The sequence below is a fragment of the Cucurbita pepo genome, chromosome LG12 (assembly GCF_002806865.2).
Source record: "Cucurbita pepo subsp. pepo cultivar mu-cu-16 chromosome LG12, ASM280686v2, whole genome shotgun sequence".
NCBI lineage: Eukaryota > Viridiplantae > Streptophyta > Magnoliopsida > Cucurbitales > Cucurbitaceae > Cucurbita > Cucurbita pepo.
Window position 1 is genome coordinate 426,065 of NC_036649.1, and position 19,801 is coordinate 445,865.

Below are 19,801 nucleotides of genomic sequence, written 5' to 3' on the forward strand. Positions count from 1 at the left end.
TACAAATGGTATCAGAGCAATATGTCGGGCGGTGTGCCAGTAAAGACATTAGGCCAAGGGAAGGTGAATTGTGAGATCCCACGTCGGAAACCTCTCCCTAATGAACATGTTTTAAAATCGTGAGATTTACATTATCAGACAATATCTACTAGTGGTAGTTTGTATTTAATAAATTCATAGGTCTTCAAACGTTCACGTCTGTATTTAATAAATTTATTTATTTTTTAGTTAGGATGCATAAAACATAAATTTATTATATAAAATTGAAAAGTTTAATAATTCATTAGGATTAAATTTTTGTGAACAAAAAAAAAAAAAAAAAACCTTTAAAAGAAGTGAATTTTTTGTTACCCCTGTTGAATAATTTTAAAACCTTAATTTTCATTATAATGACGCGGCGTTATATTATTTGTCGGTCGCGAAATTTCTTGTGTTCCTCGGTTACCCAAGTTTTTCCGAACCTTCTCCCACTTTCGTCCACAGAGTCCCCTTTTTTTCAGAGAGGCAACGGCAAACTCAAGAAGAGATGTTTAACGAATAATTAAATCGGAGAGGAAAAATGGAAAAATCTGAGCTCGGAGCCCTAGCAATCGAAGCGAGAGGTTGAAGACAATCTCAATCGGTCGAATTCGATTCATCGCAAATTATTGCAGTAATTTTGTTTTGAATTCGTTCGCAACGGAGCAAAATATGGTGAAGAAACGGGTGCCGGATTGGCTCAATAGCTCTCTCTGGTCCTCCACTCCTGTTGACGACGATCGCCTCCACCGCTACACTTCGGAGCCGGCCACCACCATGTCGTCGCCGGAACCCGTCGTTGAACCTCCGGTTCCGGTTCCTCCTCCGTCTGCGAGCACCGTCGTTAGAACCGAGTCTCCCAAGTCTGATACTAGAGACTCCAGGGTTAATAACAATGTGAGCAACGACGATAATGACACTTCCTCAGGCCCTTCTGCTGAGGACGTATCTCGCCAGGCACAGCTTCTTGTTGAGGTTTGCATTTTAGTGTGATCTTCTGCATGTTTAGGATTGTTCATTATTCTCATTTCTTTTAGTTGTTGATTGTTTCATATCTTTTGGATGGCAGTTGTCGAAGAAGGTCATAAATCTGCGTGAATTGCGTAAAATTTCGTCTCAGGGCATACCGGATGGTCCAGGAATTCGTTCAACCGTCTGGAAAGTATGTATTCAATAGTTTTATTGTGCGTCAAAATTATCTGCTGGAGCAAATTTAACTAGATTTTTCGTGAAGAGTCTATAATAAATTATGATCGGTTCGTTTGATTGATCACAGCTCCTATTGGGTTATCTGCCACCAGATCGTGCGCTCTGGACGTCTGAGTTAGCTAAAAAGAGGTCTCAATACAAGCATTTCAAAGAAGAGCTTTTGATGAATCCTGTAAGTCATATTGTGGAACTTTTACTCTCCATTTTGGTCTCTAACATTTTGTAGAGGTATTCATTTAGTTGTCCGTGGTTTAGGGGCTGATCACTTAGCTTTGAGGACAGAAAGGTCTTGTCGACCAATTGGAAATGAAAATGAAAGAATTGCATCCAATTTTCTTCATTTCCTCTCCGAAATTGGATTTCTAGATTGATTGTGACAATTTCTTAATCAAGAATTTATTCTCATTGTCTTAATTTTGTGACCTCTTTTTCACTTTTTTTGTTCTTCTGTTCTTTGGATTGTTTTCCTTTTTATCTACTTTATTGTGGGTCCTCACCAATTTAGAAAGTATTTAATTCTGTATGTAGTACATCATATGATAGCAATTTCTCTTTTCCTTTCACAAAATACACACATTATCAGTTGGTTTATTCATATTCTAATTAATCGACATGATCTTCTTCAAATTTGTTACCATACGGTAATCGAAGCAAAAAATGATATGCTGCAATCAGTACTGTCTGTTTGTATGTACAAACATAGTATTCTTACTGTTTTTGTGGCTAGTCAGTCAGAAATTTCAAGGAGGTTGGAGAAAGCGAAAAGTTACGAGCATGATGAAACGAACAGAGGTCCACTCTCAAGGTCAGAAATAAGTCTAGAGGAACATCCTTTGAGTCTTGGGAAAACCAGCATCTGGAATCAGTACTTCCAGGTATCCTTTATTATTAAACTTGTGGATTCAATTTTATCCCCAGTTCTAATCTTAAGAAATCCATTATAATAATGTACTCGTAGCAAAAGTGTTTATGTAAAATTACTGGCCCTCTCTGTATTGAACTCTTCAATAATTCTGTAAACTGTAACCTTCTGTCAATCAGAATCCTTAAAGTGTACCATGAAATTTTCATTCACATGTATGATGAACTTTGGGCTGAAGTAGTTGTGTTGATTCCAACCCTAAACTAAATAACTAAATCTTTTCTTCTTCTCTTAGAGGATGGAATGGTGTTTGTTGATTTTAGAATAATCATGCCATAATGAGAAATTTTGATTTTTTCAGATGAACTTGAGTATTTCATTTATGTGATCATCCTCTATGAGTTTTCTTCTAGGGATTATTTCATGAGAAATATTATTAATTGGGAAAAATCAAGCTCATGAAGAGGTCAACTGTTTATGCAACTGGACCCTTATAAGTTTACATGGAATTGAAGAAGGAACTCAAGACTGGAGAATTCAATTTGGAAAACATGTTTTGGTGTTGATAAGTTTGTAGTACTTATTTGATGACCTGCTTTTTCTGAACCTTGGCCATGATAGAAATCATCAAACGTCTTCTTGTTGTGGAAGACTATGCTTATATTTGATTTTACGAATGTCGTGCTCTCACCAAATTTCTATATTTACTTCAATAATATATCAGTCATAACCTGTCTCTGTGTTTCATTCGTATTTTTTCTGTTTGCGCTGTTTTACATTGATAAAACAGTATGAACATGTGTTATTACGTCATTCTAGTCTAATTTATCACATACATGTTAGGACTCTGAGATTATAGAACAGATTGACCGAGATGTGATGCGTACTCATCCAGATATGCACTTCTTCTCTGGGGACTCATCACTTGCAAAATCTAATCAGGCCAGTCTTTGATTATGGCATAAATAATTGGCATGGGTTATTAGTTTTATAGAGGTTAAGACGATTATCTTATGTTAATTGTGCTTTGTACTTTCAGGAGGCTCTGAGAAACATCTTAATCGTATTTGCAAAGTTGAATCCAGGAATTAGATATGTTCAAGGGATGAATGAAATTTTAGCTCCTCTATTCTATGTATTTAGAAGTGATCCTGATGAGGATAATGCGGTAACTTTTCTTTACACCCTCTTCCCCCATCCCCCAACCCCCTGATTTTAGCTCTGTATTCCTGGAAATGTGCTCCTATATAAGTAGGTCCTTTTGCCTATTAGCTATTGGGACACATTTTGATTGCTAAAAATTTCTGTAGTGAACCTAATCATAGCTCAATTGGTAATACATTATAACCTCGACCAAAAAAATGTCATCTTATGCATATATCACAGAAAGAAACGCTGTGTATTAAATGGATTCGTTTTCTTAATGGCAATGTTGTTATCAGAAGTTAGATGAGAAATTGTTTGGGAAGATCATGAGGAATCAATTTGATTACCATGAAGTTTTTTTCCCAACACAAATTACTGTTCCTTCTAAAGTAACAATAATTATGGCCATTTAACTGTTAAATATTATTTTGTTCCAACAATGTTGATATGAGAATAAATTTCTTTTGAATAAATCTACTTCTGACTGCATGAACTTTTTTGTTAGGTTTTTCTTTATTGATTTTTACTGTTCAAATTTCAGGCATCTGCTGAAGCAGACACGTTCTTTTGCTTTGTTGAGTTGTTGAGTGGATTTAGGGATCATTTCTGCCAGCAATTGGATAATAGTGTTGTGGGAATTCGCGCCACAATCACAAAGTTGTCCCAACTTCTGAAGGAGCATGATGAAGAGCTCTGGCGTCACCTTGAGATCACAACCAAAGTAAAATTTAATTTTTGAGATAGTTTTGAGCCTTCAATCATTCATTATTTTAATTTTATATTTGGCTATTTCAATGCTTATTTCTTTTCATGATTAGTCCTATAGATCATGGCAACCACTCTTAGAGGTTGCCTACTTTCTCAGATTACAATTCAGCAGGAGAGTGCATTCAAATTTGAAATGATAGAACTCAATGCACTAAGATTTTCACAATTGTTTTGAAATTGTTAAGTTAAAAGTTTTCTGATCATTTTCCTCAGCTTTGAATATTCTTTTGCTTCTTGATTGTTGAACATTTGGGTACTTCTAACTTTTTTAGAGCCATTCACTTATTTGCTCTTTACTGCTCCAATTTTTTTATCACCTTTTTAAATTCTTGCTCATTTTATTTTGCATATCTAGTTTGTAGGCTACTGTTTCCATGTGTACTACTCTTTTTTTAGTACTCAAAACTATAATACCTGATACTTATTGTTGCATTTCTCTGATTCGTCAAATGACAGGTAAACCCCCAGTTTTATGCATTTAGGTGGATCACTCTCCTCTTGACCCAGGAGTTCAATTTTGCAGACAGCCTTCATATATGGGATACAATTTTGAGTGATCCTGAGGGTCCTCTAGTAAGCTTTTCTTCTTTTAGATTTAAGTTATCAACTCAAGATCCATGTATAATATATGAAGCATTTAGTAAAGAACTGTGGTATAAGAATGACCTGACATCGATACGGGATGAGAAATTTTGTCACATTGAACTACGTGTCCGCTTCGGGTAGCTATTTGTCTTTAGATTATCTTCATTTGGTTGATGATTTCCTTATGGTAGTTACAAAAAATTATAGGCATTGCTTGTGCATGTATTATGTAAGAGGTTGCACCGAAAACGTGCTCGAAATTGTAGGAGAATTCTTGTAACAGCCCAAGCCTACCGCTAGCAGATATTGTTCTCTTTAGGCTTTTCCGCAAGGTTTTTAAAACGCGTCTGTTAGGGAGATGTTTCCACACCTTTATAAAGAATGTTTCGTTCTCCTCTCCAATCGATGTGAGATCTCACAATTTACTGTACTCAGTATAACATTTCAATTGTAGCAAATCGAGCTAGACCTGATATTCAATCAATTTGCAGGAAACACTTCTCCGAATATGCTGCTCGATGTTGATTCTCATTAGACGACGCCTACTTGCTGGCGATTTTACAGCTAATCTCAAACTGCTTCAACACTATCCCGCAGCAAACATCAGTCATTTGCTCTACGTTGCGAACAAGTTGCGTAAACAGCCTTCGATCTGATCTCTTTTTTTCTATGCTGTAGTTGCTCTTGCGCTTGGATTTCCTATTTGATTCTAAAAGATTATAGTGTTGGTCAATCACTGGATGTAAATGTTGGTTGAAAGAATGACTTAATAGGGGCAGGATATATAAAAGGATTGTTCATTAGGTGTTGACTTGTAGTAGTTATTCTTGTGGTATTGATCCTTTTGTAGTTGCACAACTTTGGCTCATTGTTTATTCAATTCTCCTCGTTTCAACTTCTATTCAGGTTTTCTTCTTTCATTTTGTCCGCTTTGACCTGTTATTTTATGCGTCTACGGAGAGGTTTATATACCCTTGGAATACTTCTTTCCCCTCTCCAACCGATGTGGAACCCGGCTTCATTCCTCTCTAACCGATGTGAGATCTTCTAAAACTATTTTAAAAAGTATACGATGGAAGTGAAGAAAATCATTCGGAAACCAATAATCTTTAAAACCAATAATCTTTAATTTCAATAGACCATCACTCTTGCCTCTGGATAAATGTATCAATTATCATCTAAAAAATTGATGGCTTGATTTCCGCTCCATAATTGTTGAACTCTAACAAAACGATGCAAGGCACATTAATAGCTTACACATAAAGACCTCAATATATAATTTTATTAATTAATAGCTTACACATAAAGACCTCAATATATAATTTTATTAATTAATAGCTTACACATAAAGACCTCAATATATAATTTTATTAAGATCGAACCACAAATGGGTGATATATATTCGATAATGAAATTCTCTTAATTGTTTTCAGTAAAATAATAAATGTAATAGGTAACTTGGATTTTTTTCGTTGAAACTTTTGAGTTTTTTTTTTTTTAAATTTGTACGCTTAATTAATTTATCATAGAAATCATTGGTATTCTTCCTTTTCAAAATTCAAATTATAGTTAATTTATAATATATTTTTTAAAGAGCCGTTTAGGAACAACATCCGACCTTAGCTCAGTTGGTAGAGCGGAGGACTGTAGTAGATCGCAGCTTAATCCTTAGGTCGCTGGTTCGAATCCGGCAGGTCGGATTTTTACTTATTTTTTCTTTTTTATTTTCATTATTTCCCCCTTTTGATCCGTTCTTTTATGACCTTATTACTTCATTTCTTCTGATAAATTCTCGCGTCTTTCTTTCCCTCGCCTTCTTTCCCTCGCCTTCTTTGCTTCGCTCTCTTTTGCTTTCTCCCGCGTCGGAGTTTTGGAGTTTCGGTCGCATCGTATCAATAAATCTGTACTCTCACGAGCTCATTACACGATCCAAACATTTTTCTCCATCAGAGTTATCACTTCAGCGCGCGAATTTTGATCTCCGAAAAGCACTCTCTGGAATTCAGAAATGGTTAGTAACAAAGATTTCTCGTCCTTGTTGATCTTTTCTTCGTTTGAAGTTATTTATCTGAGTTGTGATAATCTTCTCCTTCAATAATAAGAAGATCGATGCGAATGAAGTTCATTTGTTTTACTTAGCATTGTCCGATTCAACTCGTTTTCTTAATGAAATTGTTGATGTTGATTTACACGGACGCTTTTGTATACGAAATGTCTTTCCGATTTCTAATTGATATCGAGATGGCTTAAGGAGGAAGCAACCTTCGCTTTGATGACTCCTGATTCTGCGTTTTCCGCTTTGATTGTGTGATTAGTTTAAGTACTTAATTGTTGAATGAGATTGATCTTTTGTTTTTGTTTTCTCTACCTAATCTTCCGTCTGTATGTGTAAACTCAGGCTAATGCTTTACGCTTGTATTTGTCGTGCATTCGGAACACTCTCGAGGCCGCTATGTGCCTTCAGGTATTTCTATCGCTGTCTTGTCGCTGTTATTTCGGTTAAATTTCGTTCGAGTTGTGATTTTTTGGAGTTTGATATATTATGTTTGGAATCGACTTATTAGGTTCTGTAAGGTTTTCTTCCTACGGACTATTTGCCTTACTAACTTGAAGAATGCGATGTTTAACTGAACTCCTTGCTTGTAATTGCTTCTTGTAAGTGAATATATTTTCATTGCAAGTCCGAACGAAAATACTTCTATACGCATGTAGGTATTCCGTTCTCCAAAAATGCACTTGGTGAGAAAATATTCACTGGATAACTGTTTGATATGTGATAATAGATCAAGAGAGTGCAGGCTTATAGTAATATTACCTCTCTAAATTTATAGTTCTCATTGAAGTAGAATGAATTCGTTGAACTCCAGTGTTGTTTCTTCTTCCGGCTTACATGTTTTCTTTTGAGAAACCTCATAGACAGCCGGGTGACTTGAGTGGCTGAACTTGGATATCCTTCGAAGTCACCAGTATCTGCGTTAAGAGTAGTGAATATTAAGTATTTTCTTTTAGTACATTGAGTTGGGAGTGAATGAAGTGTGCACATGACCAGTTATATTTGTGTACAGTGTTTCTCGCTGGAATTTTTTTGAAATTTTTTGTTTCACTTTGGATATTTGCTTTCTATCTAATATAACTCTCTCCTTGTCTGATTCACTTTCACATGCGTATGATGTTTGATTTATCATACTTTTTTCTTTTTTCATCTGATTACAGAATTTTCCTTGTCAAGAAGTTGAAAGACACAACAAGCCAGAGGTTGAACTAAAGTATGGTTAAGTCTTCTAGTTCATCCTAAAACCTTATTTTGAATTTATTACAGATATATCCTTGTTTGTGAGCCACTCTGGAGACCTGAATTTCCTAGTTAATGAATTCATTCATGAACCTATTGCGACCATTCTTGGGATCACTTTATGAAAGCTTTTAGTCTTGGGGATGTCTGATAGCCATTTGCTTTCAACATTCATAGTTATAACTTTGTGATTATAATTCTATAATATAGATCATATCTGGTTACTGCATAGTTTTGTTGTCAGTCGTCACTTGACTTAATAGCATTTTCTTGTTGGTTGGCTTTTGCCATGTCTAAGCATGTATTGGTGAGTTGAACATGTGTTGGTAGTTGGTTAATACCTATCTGTCTTGCTGACTTGCATAAATACCTGCCATGCTAAGGCAGATAAATGATAACAACTTCTCAGAAACACTAATACGCCATTCTCCAAATCTTATTAGTTTTTCGTTATACCATGCTAATTGAATTTTACGTGGAATGCAATTATTAAAATTTGCTAATTTATGTCGGCTCTTATTTTCTTGATCTTTACCCATTCCAGGACCAGCTCAGAACTTATTCTCAATCCTGTAAGTTTCAGCATTCCACCTTTAGTGATGATTATGATGAACATTTCGGAAACATCAAGCATTTATTTTCATCTTTGATTTTCAGATTAGAACTTCGTTATGCCTCATTATAGAGAACTGTTTTCTGTGATGGAATTTTTTAATCTTTCCCATGGGTATACATTTCGTCTGCATCTGCAACATGTCAGCCAGTGTATATTATTCTAGTTAAACATTTGTCCTTCCTTTGTTGCTTTTAATTGGAAAATCATGTCAATGCAAAAGAATATCCTTGGGAGTTGGGAGTAGTCGGGGAATGGTTTCTTATTATTATTATTTTTTTTGTTAACTGTGATATGTTGATGGACACCAATGATCTCGCTTCAATATATTGCTCGTGCAGATCCTAATATGTAGAAATGAGTCAGAGAAGTGTTTGATTGAGACATCTATAAACTCCCTCCGGATCAGTCTCAAGGTGATTTTATTCCTTTTATTTTAATTTGATGCATTTGAGGCATTATATGGCCATAAGTCCCTTTCTGCCCCATTAGGCTAAATCCTTCAATCTTTTCCATTATACCTGAAGAAACACTGTGCTGATTTATGCAATTATCATCACAAATTACCACAAACTTGTTCACAATTATTTTATGTGAACTCTTTCTTGTGCACAGGTTAAACAGACAGATGAACTGGAGAACATCCTCACTAAAAAGTTCCTACGATTTCTGTCAATGAGGGCAGAAGCTTTCCAGGTGCTGAGAAGAAAACCTGTACAGGTACTGATAGTGTCTAATCATGAAGTTAACTTTCTGCTTTAGTTTAAGATGATATATTATAGCGACTGCGGTGTATTCTCTGAAAAAACTTTCAACAATTGGAGATTATTTTTGATTAATTACTTCAAAACACTTGGAGCTGTACTACTATGATGATTGTGTTTTCTGACTTTTCAAGTTACCACGAACTCATATTTCATATCTCTTCGAGGGCATGAGATTAAAACTGGCTCACCCCTTATTGAACGAAAACTGAAAGGGGAGTTGCCTCATGCTTCCTCTGGAGATATATATATATTTTTTCTCAACAAGCATTGAAACTTGTACTCAGATAGTTGTAAGAAATAATTTTATACTTAAAAATGATCTATCCATATATATGTTTTGGTATTAAACCTTTATAGCCATGCATGTCTTGTGGTGAAGCTTCAAAGATTCTGGATGAATTATTTACTATCTTCTTCTCTCTTCTTTTTTCCAATATGAACTACTTCTTCCCAATCAGATAATATTTCAGATTGCTATTCTTGTTTGCCAAACATATGTGTGTCTTTCAGAATTGATCTTTCTGTTTCCTTATGGCTTCATTTTACAGGGATACGACATTAGCTTTCTCATAACAAACTATCATTGTGAGGAGCTGCAGAAGCAAAAGCTCATTGATTTTATTGTACAGTTTATGGAGGCAAGAATTTTAACACTGCCGAAATATCTCCTTGATTTGCTTTTCTTTTCTTACTACCCAACCTTCTCCAATTTACCCTTTCAAACAAACTTCCCATTGCTGGGGGCGTCGTAATATCCTAACTAAGTTTGAATAATATATTTTTTTCTTTCCTTTTTTTGCAGGATATTGATAAAGAGATAAGTGAACTTAAAATGTCCGTGAACACTCGGGGAAGGCTTGTAGCAACAGAGTTTCTAAAGCAATTCATTTGATGTCTCTCTCTCTCTCTCTCTCATATATATATCCTGGTAAACTTCCATTCCCCTGCTTGTTATATATATATACGTATATTTATATATGATTTGTTTCCATTTATTTTTTATGGTACTTAATTTTCATACAACATTCATGGGGTTTGGACTTGACCCAGAAAAATACACTGTGGGTGAAATAAGCTATATATATATATATATATATATATATAGTCTCGTTACAGCAAATTATTCCTTAAAACTCGACCACAGTTCTCATGACAAATTATTCCTTCCACAATTTCTTGTCCGTACAACCTGTTTGGATTGATTTAGCTTTTGGACTTCAAACCCTTGGGCTTTCTACATAGAAAGGGCCATTTTTTCATCCGAATTCATAATCTCTGTAGAGACGTCTTAAATGTCGAGCAATGTGTTAAATAAATCCACATGGTATTTTCCTCTTAGGTTAAGAGGTAGGTCCAGTGGATAGGTTTGATTATTTATTTATTTGTTTTTATTTGGACGCTTTGATGATTTGCAGAGTTGCTCATTGCAAATTGCCTGCCATTGTTGAGAGTTTGGATGGGGATCGTTACATCCAATAATTATGTTGCTGTAAGTAATTATTGCCCCTTCTGCATCGTCTGTACTCAAAATCTCTTTGCTTTGCTTAATCCACTTTTTCTGATGATAACATACTGTTTTTATTAGGTTTCATTTTTGGCCTTCATAAATTAATCCTACTCTGTAGCTTTTTTAAAGATTTTAAAATTTAAAATAATATATTATTAATAAGCCTTTCTTTGGTTAAAATTTGCAAAATAGTGCAGGATAATAGAAAATCTAATCCATGTAAAAGATCACAACTGAAAATTTTCTAGTTTTGATTTATTTTTATTTAGTCGCTCTTTAACTTAATTTTGGAATTAGGTCATAAATGGAATTAACTTAATTTTGGAATTAGGTCATAAATTGAAAGATGAACTAGGGATGAGTTACTGAGATTTTTCTAGTTTTTGATTTATTTTTATTTAGTCACATTACTGTTGATTTAGTATTAAAGAATAATAAAACGTCAAATATCATTAAAAGAAAACATTCTTCTCATTATTAATTTAGTTAATTGTTTTTTATATAATTGATTTCATACATATAAATGTTTGCTTATTTTTTAATTAACATATAATACAAACATTAATGGAAGAAACTTTGCAAACACCCATCATCATCCCATAACTAAAGAAAAAAGGTTGTCCGTGGATTGAAGATTCCTCGTCTACCAGATAGAGCCACCGGAAATGGAAGAAACTTTGCAAATGCCAGCCGACGTGTTAAATGGTATATCTTTAAAACATGCCACCCCATCTGTGTTGATAGCCAAATCCACTTGCAGCGTCTCCCATACCTTTTTCTTCGGGTTTAGTACGTCGTCGGGCTTGCCTTCGAATCCTGGGAATTTTATTCTTTCTCCGACATTGGCGTCTTTGGGTGGCTCGACTAATTCAACCTAAAAAAGTGCACCATCATAAACGCAAGTTCTTTTTACACTCCTGTTTTGTTTAAATCACGATTGAAAATATTCAATGATGATTTATGTTTTTTTTTTTCATCTAAAAATGATTCAATTTATATACTCAGGCTGGTATAAAAAAGCGCTTTGCCCTTTAAAATACTCTTATTCGTTTAAAAGTTAATATTACCTTTGTCATTTCATAAATGCTTTAAAGGGAGACTTGAAAACTGCCATTAGCAATTTTGAAGTAAATTTTGAAAGGATGAATACCAACTTCAAATCCTCCATTTTTATTCAAAATTTTAGTTGATTTCTACGTTAATGAATAATTTTGAAATATTTATGAATATCTAGGAATATTGCAACTTTTGAAATGGTACGAGTACCAGTTTCAAATTTCCAATTTTCATTCAAAATTTAAACGAATTTCTACTTTAACGAGCAGTTTAAAAATATTTATGAATGATTCGGAAATATTGCATGCAACTTTTTTTTTTTTTTTTTTTAAAGATATGAGTATGGTTAAAACAAAGCTGATTGTTTAGGAGTATTTTTAGTTGGAAAAGCATGCAAAGGACTAACCTTGGTGTGGTCGCTATTGGAAGCAGCCAGAACCATGGCTTGCGATTTAATTCCCCTCATGGACGCCGGCTTCAAGTTGCAAAGAACACAGACCTTCCGGTTCTATACCAGCAGAAAATGATAATTAATTATTATTCATTACAACAATCCAAGTAAAGAAGAGAAGAAGGGAAACCTGCATCTCTTGAAGAGGTATGTAGTTGACCAGTCCACTGACAACGGTTCGAGGCTGCGCTTCTCCCACATCGATTTCTTCCACATATAGGGAATCAGCATCAGGATGCTTCTGAGCTTTAGTAATTAATCCTACTCGGATATCCAGTCTTGTTATCGTAATTCCTGCTTCCACCGCACCACCACCACCAGCAGCTTTCGGTTTGCGGCCTGTGGAGGATTTTGCCTGTTGCTTTTTTTCACCGCCTTCAATAACAAACGAACCATTTAGAAAAAAACATTTGCTAGAAAAACATTTGTCTAAACTGGTCTATATTAAAATGGAATCAAAGTAGAAGTAAACATAAAAATATTAGCTTAAAAAGGAGCTTTTTAAGACCGGGAAGAATTTACGTCATTCATAAAATCTACAACGGGATTCGGGAAGTAACAGAAGAAAAATGGCGAAATTTTAACCAACCAACCAACCTGAAACGTTAGTTTTTTCTAGGTGAGCAGCAGCAAGCTTTTCTGCTTCTGCTTTAACAATGCGTTGAGCCTGACTTCCGGTAAACTTGTCTCTGTATTGTTCTACTTCTTCGTCTTTCTGGAGAAAGAGAGTTAAAATTGTCACCAAGGTCGTTCGTTACCCACAATCACACAATAAATGAGGCAATCTATATACCAATTCTTTGAATAATGGGTGTGGTGTGCCAATCTTATGACCAGAAGGTAGAGTCTTCCACGGTTGCTTTGCTCTCTCGATGTCTCCTTTCTCTTCACAAAGCGAAATACGCCGTTCCAGAGGTAAATCCAGCTGCCTAAACACCTTCAAATGTATATGGGTAATGGTTAAAAAGCATAATTTTCTGGAGGTATATACACACAAAATTATATAGAAAGAGGATTAAAAACAAGATATTCATTGTCAAATACCTACAAATATATCATAGGCTTACGTTGTCTAAAAAAAGACATAACATGTGGTATATATATATCTATTAAGAACGAGATATTCATTTCCAAATCGATACACATTATAAGTTTACGTTGTCTAAGCAAAAAAACATAAAATGTAATATATATATATATATATATAGATTAAAAATGAGATACTTATTTACAAATAGTATATATATTATAGATTAAAAATGTGATATATATATATAACGAGATATTCATTTCTAAATGCCTACAAACATATACGTTGAGGATTGTTGGAAGGGAGTCCCACATTGACTAATTTAAGGAATGATGATGAGTCTACAAGTAAGAAATATATCTCCATTAGTAAGAGACTATTGGAGAAACTAAAAGCAAAGCTACGAGAGTTTATGCTAAAAGTGAACAATATAATTAATAATATATTACAAGCTTACATCGTCTAAGAAAAAGACCTAAGATGTGATAATTAAATAATAATTAAACAATAATTTTCCCTGCAAGAGTAGAGATTCTTTAACATTCAATGATAAAAATGATAACAGTTCGTAAAATAGTTACTTGAATTGCGATTGATAATGGACGCCATAATCAATCAACTGTTTAAAGAATGGTCTAAAAATCAACGCAGCCCATATATTAACGCTGTACTGCTAATAGAAATGTGGAGAATGTGTCATCAGAATATTTACCTCATGTGAGAAAGAAGGCATGAAAGGTTCTAATAAACATGCCAGAAGATGCACAAGTCCAGTTGAAGTTCTCATAACAATATTGCACGAAGGTTTGTCCGCCTTGTAAAGATTCCAGAACTGGGATGTCTGTGCATGGAAAACATGATAAATAGCCAGATTCCAAAGAAATTTTAAATTTTAAAACAATAACGAACATGATACAAACTAGATTCAAATGAGCCAATGACTATGTTTACTTGCAAATATGTATTTCCCTCGCTTGAAATAGCCATTGCAGCTTTTAGACCTTGTTTTAGTTTAACCTGTAAAAAATATTCCATAGAACAATTTCATTTCAATAACCGACAAAATCAAAGAGGAAGCAGTCAATATTTTAATATCACAAATTATCCTGTTCCTACAACAAAAAGGCTATCAAACACAGATCAATTTTTTTTAAAAGTACCTTCTCCATTGATTCCACATATTGGTCTACGTATTTACCAACTTTTTCAGCCAAACCCAATGTTAATCCATGAGAGTCCGCGTCAGGAGCATCGGGAATTATGGAACCATAGCCCTGCCCTGTGAATCGAGGATTCAAATATGTTTTAACCGTAGGAAACTGCATTAGCTCTTGACACAAAAACATAATTAAGTTTCGGGACATTTTATTGCCGTTTTATAGGAATTAATATAGTGCTCGGAAATATTTCATAGACCTTTATAGCAGTAAAGATGGTGCCCACTTGAAATGATCGATTCTTTAGAATAAGAAGCACAAATTCTCGATTGGGCAACTGTTTCTAACCTTATTGGCTATTATTTATTAAAACTCATTTCCACCTTGCAGTTGCAGTTATATACCTAAAAGTTTCACTTGAAGAAAATTTCGGTTCTGAAGCAGAAGTTACAAGAAAAAACAGAAGTACCAACCTAAAGGTTTGGCAATGAAGCTCAAAACTCGATGAATGAAGTTGCCCAAATTGTTCAACAACTCGCCATTGAGTTTTGCTTGTAAATCAGCCCATGTGAATAATGTATCTGAAACCTAATTTTACAGATTTTAAAATTTTAAATATATATAAGCTATGAGCAGAGCAGAGAATACCAGAGGCAATAAAGTGGAAAGTTTACCTCAGGCCTATTGGCTAATAAGTAATATCTCCATACTTCTGCAGAAATATTTGTATCTTTTGCATCGTTACCAAAAACTCCAATGCCCTTACTCTTAGAAAATTTTCCTGTACAAGTAATCCAGAATAAATGTTTATAGTAAGGTATTTCCAAACGGTGTATACAAATTATTCATCCCTACAGATGAATTAGGGGTAAAAGAACATGTACTGACTAAATCATTCATTGTTACCTGCTTCGTAGTTTAAGTATTCAGTAACACTAATGGTTTTCATCAAGGTCCAGTCTTCTCCAGTTCCGAGCAGTGTAGAAGGAAACATAACCTGAATCATAATACCAGAGAACTAAATAAATATAAATTCCAATTTAGATGTGAGACAGAGATTTATTACAACGGTCATGCTAAATTACAAGTTTGAAGAGGTTCATCAGAAGGTCATAACAGAAACTGGAACTTCCAGCCTTTTTAATTTTTTTTTTTCTTTTTTTTGTAAGAAACAAGGTACTTCCAGTTTCTGACTTCGACTGATCGAGAAAGGGGTATTTTACAACTAATAAACCTCACTTTGAAGAGATTAACCAATTTTTGCACTACTTGATATAGAGAGTTACCAAATGCATATAAATTACATTTTCAATTTTAAGAAAACTATTTTCAGATAAAATAACACGTTTGTCCTCTATTCCCAGAAGTTAGGATGAAAATGGCGTTTGTAAATCATATGAAAAAAGAATAAGAAAAAAAAAAGGAACAGATTTTCTTCAGACAATAAGGAAAGTTTAATGGTAAGGATACCTACAGTGTGGAAAGGAACATTATCCTTGCCCATGAATTGAAAGAGCTCCACATTCTCTGGATTCTTCCACCATTTCTCCCATTCATTTGTGTAGCATGATGTAATGGAGACATATCCTATTGGTGCATCAAACCAAACATAGAAGACCTAAAAAAATTGAAATCAAAATTAACCAAAATTTATTTAGAAAATTGTCTAGCTATTAAAATAAAAAAGATTGAAAAAAAAAAAAACGAACCTTGTCCTTGAACCTTTCAAGTGGAACGGGAACCCCCCACTTTAGATCTCTTGTAATACACCGGGGTTTCAACCCTTCCTTAAGCCAAGCTTGTGTTGCTTGAATAGCATTTTGGCTCCAAGATCCAGCCACAGACATCTTGTTGATATATTCTTCAAGTTTATCTCTCAGCAAAGGAAGTTCAAGAAACATGTGGTTTGTGTCACGGATACGTGGGGATGTTTGACAGACCTATTTTCCAAATATTAACACTCAGTTGCTATCTTGGGGGAAAAATGAAACAAACTGATCATTTTATTTTATTTATAACTATTTTCTTAATAATAAACCTGGAAAAAAGTACGTGAAATACTATTGTTATTTGGAAACCTGCTTAATTACCTCTACTCATGTAACACTGGTTTTCTAGAGCTGTCATTTGGAAGCTGTGGAATGAATGAAATGCTAGGATTTTCCAAGGGATATAAAGACCCTCAGAAGAAGTGATGGATTCGTCTCTCTCTCTCTCTCTCCCTCTGTTTGAAAAAAGTTAAAATTGGTACCCACAGATGGTATCTAACACAAATTCATTCTAGCAAAGTTCACGACTCTTGACCATGCAAATGTGTTACTAAAACATAAACCACGCTTCGAACTGCCAACAATAGATTATGAACAATCTTTTCATTGTTTGCTTCAAGCTGTGAATTCGTCCTCCAATAAGGAAGAGAGACATTGACCCCTAGACTCTTTGGACTTCGTGCAAAACAGATTTCAATAGCTATTCAAAACTTCCTTTTCAATAATAGATTCTTCCTTATAATAATTGGATGAACTGAGTTGCAGATATGAAAACTCAACAGGATTTCTCTCCAACAATTATTATTAATAAAAAAAAAAATTGAAAAAGAGAGAGAGAGAGAAGAAGGAGAAGAAGCCGCCAAAGGACCTCTTTGCTGCTGTGTGTGAAAAGGAACATGCCAAAAGAAAGAAAAAGAAAAAATGGGAAGAAAAAAAAAACTCTTCCAATTGGAATGTGTTTCCCTAATTTCCTAGGAAACTTATGCAGTTCCATGCACTTATTAAAGGTTTTGTAATACAAAAAAAAAATGTTTCTCAGTCGCAGCAAATCCATGAAGTACCTTGCACCTGGGATCTTTCAATTCCGTTGGATTAAGTAGTTTCCCGCACTTTTCACATTGATCACCACGTGCAGAGTCATACTCACACCCTGGAGTTGGGCAGATGCCTTCAACGAGCCGATCGGCTAAAAATCTCTCACAAGTATCACAGTACAGCTGAATTATGAGTAAAAAAACAAATAAATATCATGCATGAAATCAATGAACAGAAGTAGAAGAACTCAAGCACATGCAACCAAAAGTAACCAGGAGAAGAATATAATACTCAAGTGATAAATAAGCCTACCTGTTGCATCGTGTTCTCAGAAAGCCAATTGTTCTCCAATAGTTTTCCAAATATTTCTTGACAAACTTCAGTCTGCTGTGATGATGATGTGCGACCAAATTCATCAAAACTAATACCAAACCAATCGTAAACTTCTTTGTGAATTTTGTGGTACCTGACAGTGCAGAAATAGTTAAGTAAAGGTCCAAATCTTTCCTCAGATTTAGGTGATCTCTAAGCAGGAAGTGAAAACTGAGATTCAAGGGAGGAAGAGAGAGATTGCAGGTCACAAAATATATAACTTCATTCTGAACAGTCGATTAAGTGTTCAAGTACTTGTAACTCGGCCAAGTTAAACTATTACGGAAGGACGAGATCGTCTTCAAAAATGCTCCACGAAATTACTTGCATGTGAAAATCAGAACCGTTCAAAACAATTTGAATATGAAAAAAATGTCATGAAGTGAATATGACAGAGTATCCAAGTCCAGAAGACAGTACTAAAAAGCCTGAGATCCAGATCTCTGTCTGATTTACAAAACTATGCTCGTGGAGGATAGAAGCGAACTTGAAAGTGTAACATTACGCGAGTACAAATTATATACAAAACAAACTATAGAAAGCCGAGCGAACTATTTTCCAGAATCATAGAAGAAGGTAGTAGCCACGACGAACAGAAACCTGAGAGGAAATCTTACTTGTCACAAATCTCTTTTGGAGAACATTTCTCTTCCATTGCTTTTGTCTCCGTCGCCGTTCCATACTCATCGGTTCCGCATATGTAAATAGCGTTATAACCTCTAAGACGACAGTACCGAGCAAAAACATCAGCACTCAACACACCTGCATACACATAAAATCAATCCAGCCGCTTGGTGGAAGTATAACAGGATACTGAAATCAAATATAAAACAGAACATTTCATCCAGCCTTCCAATAATCATAACCGCATCACAAAAAGCGCGCGCATTAGAAGTAAAACAGAGTAGGCGGCATAACTCCTCAAATCTCCATAATTCATTTCTCAGAAACCGAACAGCAACCAATTCAAACACAAGAGCACAGAAACGCAAAGAAACAACACAGTCCTCAATCAATCAAACACACGGAAACATATATACACAAAAAGCGCGCGCAGTAGAAGTAAAACTGAGAAGGCGGTATAATTTCTTAAATCTCCATCATTCAATTCTCGGAAACCGAACAGCAACCAACTCAAACACAAGAGCACAGAAACGCAAAGAAACAACACAGTCCTCAATCAATCAAACACACGGAAACATATATACACAAAAAACGCGCGCATTAGAAGTAAAACTGAGAAGGCGGCATAACTCCTCAAATCTCCATCACTCAATTCTCAGAAACCGAACAGCAACCAACTCAAACACAAGAGCACAGAAACGCAAAGAAATAACACAGTCCTCAATCAATCAAAACACGGAAACATATATACACAAAAAAACGCGCGCACTAGAAGTAAAACTGAGAAGGCGGCATAACTCCTCAAATCTCCATCATTCAATTCTCAGAAACCGAACAGCAACCAACTCAAACACAAGAGCACAGAAACGCAAAGAAATAACACAGTCCTCAATCAATCAAACACACGGAAACATATATACACAAAAAACGCGCGCATTAGAAGTAAAACTGAGAAGGCGGCATAACTCCTCAAATCTCCATCACTCAATTCTCAGAAACCGAACAGCAACCAACTCAAACACAAGAGCACAGAAACGCAAAGAAATAACACAGTCCTCAATCAATCAAACACACGGAAACATATATACACATATGAGAAAGAACATTACAGCCAATGATGTTGCCGAGGTGAGGAACGTTATTGACGTATGGAAGAGCGCTGGTAATGAGTATATTCCTCTTTCCTGGAATCGGAAGCTTTGTGGCCTTGGTTCCGCCGCCACCGGCGTCGCCTAAGACGTCCGCCATCTCTATCAATCCGCCGGAAACTCAAAGGTTCCTCCTACAACAACAAACTCTTCCTCGATCAGATACCTTCACCGGAGAGAATCGAGATGATGAAGAGCAGAGAATTTTGGAGCACTGCAACTTGGAAACGTTGCAAGTCTCAGTGTTGAGGAATCATTTGTTTTTCTTTTTCCTTCATAGAGTTTTCTGATTGGGTAAAACGCACATTTCCGGTAAATAAGCTTTTTATATGGAGCGTCTGCCCCTGGTTTCCTCTGATTGGGTGAAACTTACCTTTCAGAGTAGGAAAGCA

At 35.2% G+C, this 19,801-nt stretch overlaps 3 protein-coding genes and 1 non-coding gene across 4 annotated transcripts; 3 read left to right on the forward strand and 1 right to left on the reverse strand.

Annotated features, from left to right (window-relative positions):
* Positions 1-472: 472 nt before the first annotated feature.
* On the forward strand, positions 473-5,489 carry LOC111807739 (TBC1 domain family member 13-like). The gene is made up of 9 exons (XM_023693610.1): positions 473-993; positions 1,088-1,180; positions 1,295-1,399; positions 1,959-2,102; positions 2,933-3,031; positions 3,129-3,257; positions 3,777-3,956; positions 4,460-4,576; positions 5,080-5,489. The coding sequence occupies exons 1-9, from the start codon at positions 691-693 to the stop codon at positions 5,242-5,244; spliced, it is 1,335 nt and encodes a 444-aa protein (XP_023549378.1). The 5' UTR covers positions 473-690; the 3' UTR covers positions 5,245-5,489.
* Positions 5,490-6,201: 712 nt separating this feature from the next.
* On the forward strand, positions 6,202-6,288 carry TRNAY-GUA. Its single transcript is given in 2 exon segments — positions 6,202-6,238; positions 6,253-6,288. It is a non-coding gene; the product is annotated as a tRNA-Tyr (tRNA).
* An 88-nt stretch (positions 6,289-6,376) lies between these two features.
* On the forward strand, positions 6,377-10,895 carry LOC111806881 (actin-related protein 2/3 complex subunit 4). Its single transcript, XM_023692391.1, has 9 exons — positions 6,377-6,599; positions 6,987-7,052; positions 7,802-7,854; positions 8,425-8,452; positions 8,835-8,909; positions 9,109-9,213; positions 9,809-9,898; positions 10,063-10,188; positions 10,676-10,895. The coding sequence occupies exons 1-8, from the start codon at positions 6,597-6,599 to the stop codon at positions 10,150-10,152; spliced, it is 510 nt and encodes a 169-aa protein (XP_023548159.1). The 5' UTR covers positions 6,377-6,596; the 3' UTR covers positions 10,153-10,188; positions 10,676-10,895.
* Positions 10,896-11,371: 476 nt separating this feature from the next.
* On the reverse strand, positions 11,372-19,718 carry LOC111806880 (methionine--tRNA ligase, cytoplasmic-like). The gene is made up of 17 exons (XM_023692390.1): positions 19,371-19,718; positions 18,255-18,399; positions 17,578-17,731; positions 17,292-17,447; positions 16,171-16,401; positions 15,936-16,079; positions 15,368-15,458; positions 15,136-15,242; positions 14,935-15,049; positions 14,465-14,583; positions 14,256-14,321; positions 14,017-14,145; positions 13,068-13,211; positions 12,872-12,989; positions 12,405-12,649; positions 12,230-12,331; positions 11,372-11,641 (listed from the first exon to the last, which is right to left on the reverse strand). The coding sequence occupies exons 1-17, from the start codon at positions 19,507-19,509 to the stop codon at positions 11,411-11,413; spliced, it is 2,436 nt and encodes an 811-aa protein (XP_023548158.1). The 5' UTR covers positions 19,510-19,718; the 3' UTR covers positions 11,372-11,410.
* Positions 19,719-19,801: the final 83 nt, after the last annotated feature.

What these genes read in the sequence shown, in the direction of transcription:
- LOC111806881 (XM_023692391.1), top strand. An exon ending in CAGAACTTATTCTCAATCCT is followed by an intron (nt 8,453 to 8,834) that starts GTAAGTTTCAGC and finishes TTGCTCGTGCAG; the next exon opens with ATCCTAATATGTAGAAATGA. An exon ending in TGAGAAGAAAACCTGTACAG is followed by an intron (nt 9,214 to 9,808) that starts GTACTGATAGTG and finishes TTCATTTTACAG; the next exon opens with GGATACGACATTAGCTTTCT.
- LOC111807739 (XM_023693610.1), top strand. Translation starts at nt 691, where the DNA reads ATGGTGAAGAAACGGGTGCCGGATTGGCTCAATAGCTCTCTCTGGTCC. An exon ending in ACCTTGAGATCACAACCAAA is followed by an intron (nt 3,957 to 4,459) that starts GTAAAATTTAAT and finishes GTCAAATGACAG; the next exon opens with GTAAACCCCCAGTTTTATGC. An exon ending in GTGATCCTGAGGGTCCTCTA is followed by an intron (nt 4,577 to 5,079) that starts GTAAGCTTTTCT and finishes ATCAATTTGCAG; the next exon opens with GAAACACTTCTCCGAATATG.
- LOC111806880 (XM_023692390.1), bottom strand. Translation starts at nt 19,509, where the DNA reads ATGGCGGACGTCTTAGGCGACGCCGGTGGCGGCGGAACCAAGGCCACA. An exon ending in CCAAAAGAGATTTGTGACAA is followed by an intron (nt 17,732 to 18,254) that starts GTAAGATTTCCT and finishes CTGCACTGTCAG; the next exon opens with GTACCACAAAATTCACAAAG. An exon ending in CCAATAGCGACCACACCAAG is followed by an intron (nt 11,642 to 12,229) that starts GTTAGTCCTTTG and finishes GCACTTTTTTAG; the next exon opens with GTTGAATTAGTCGAGCCACC.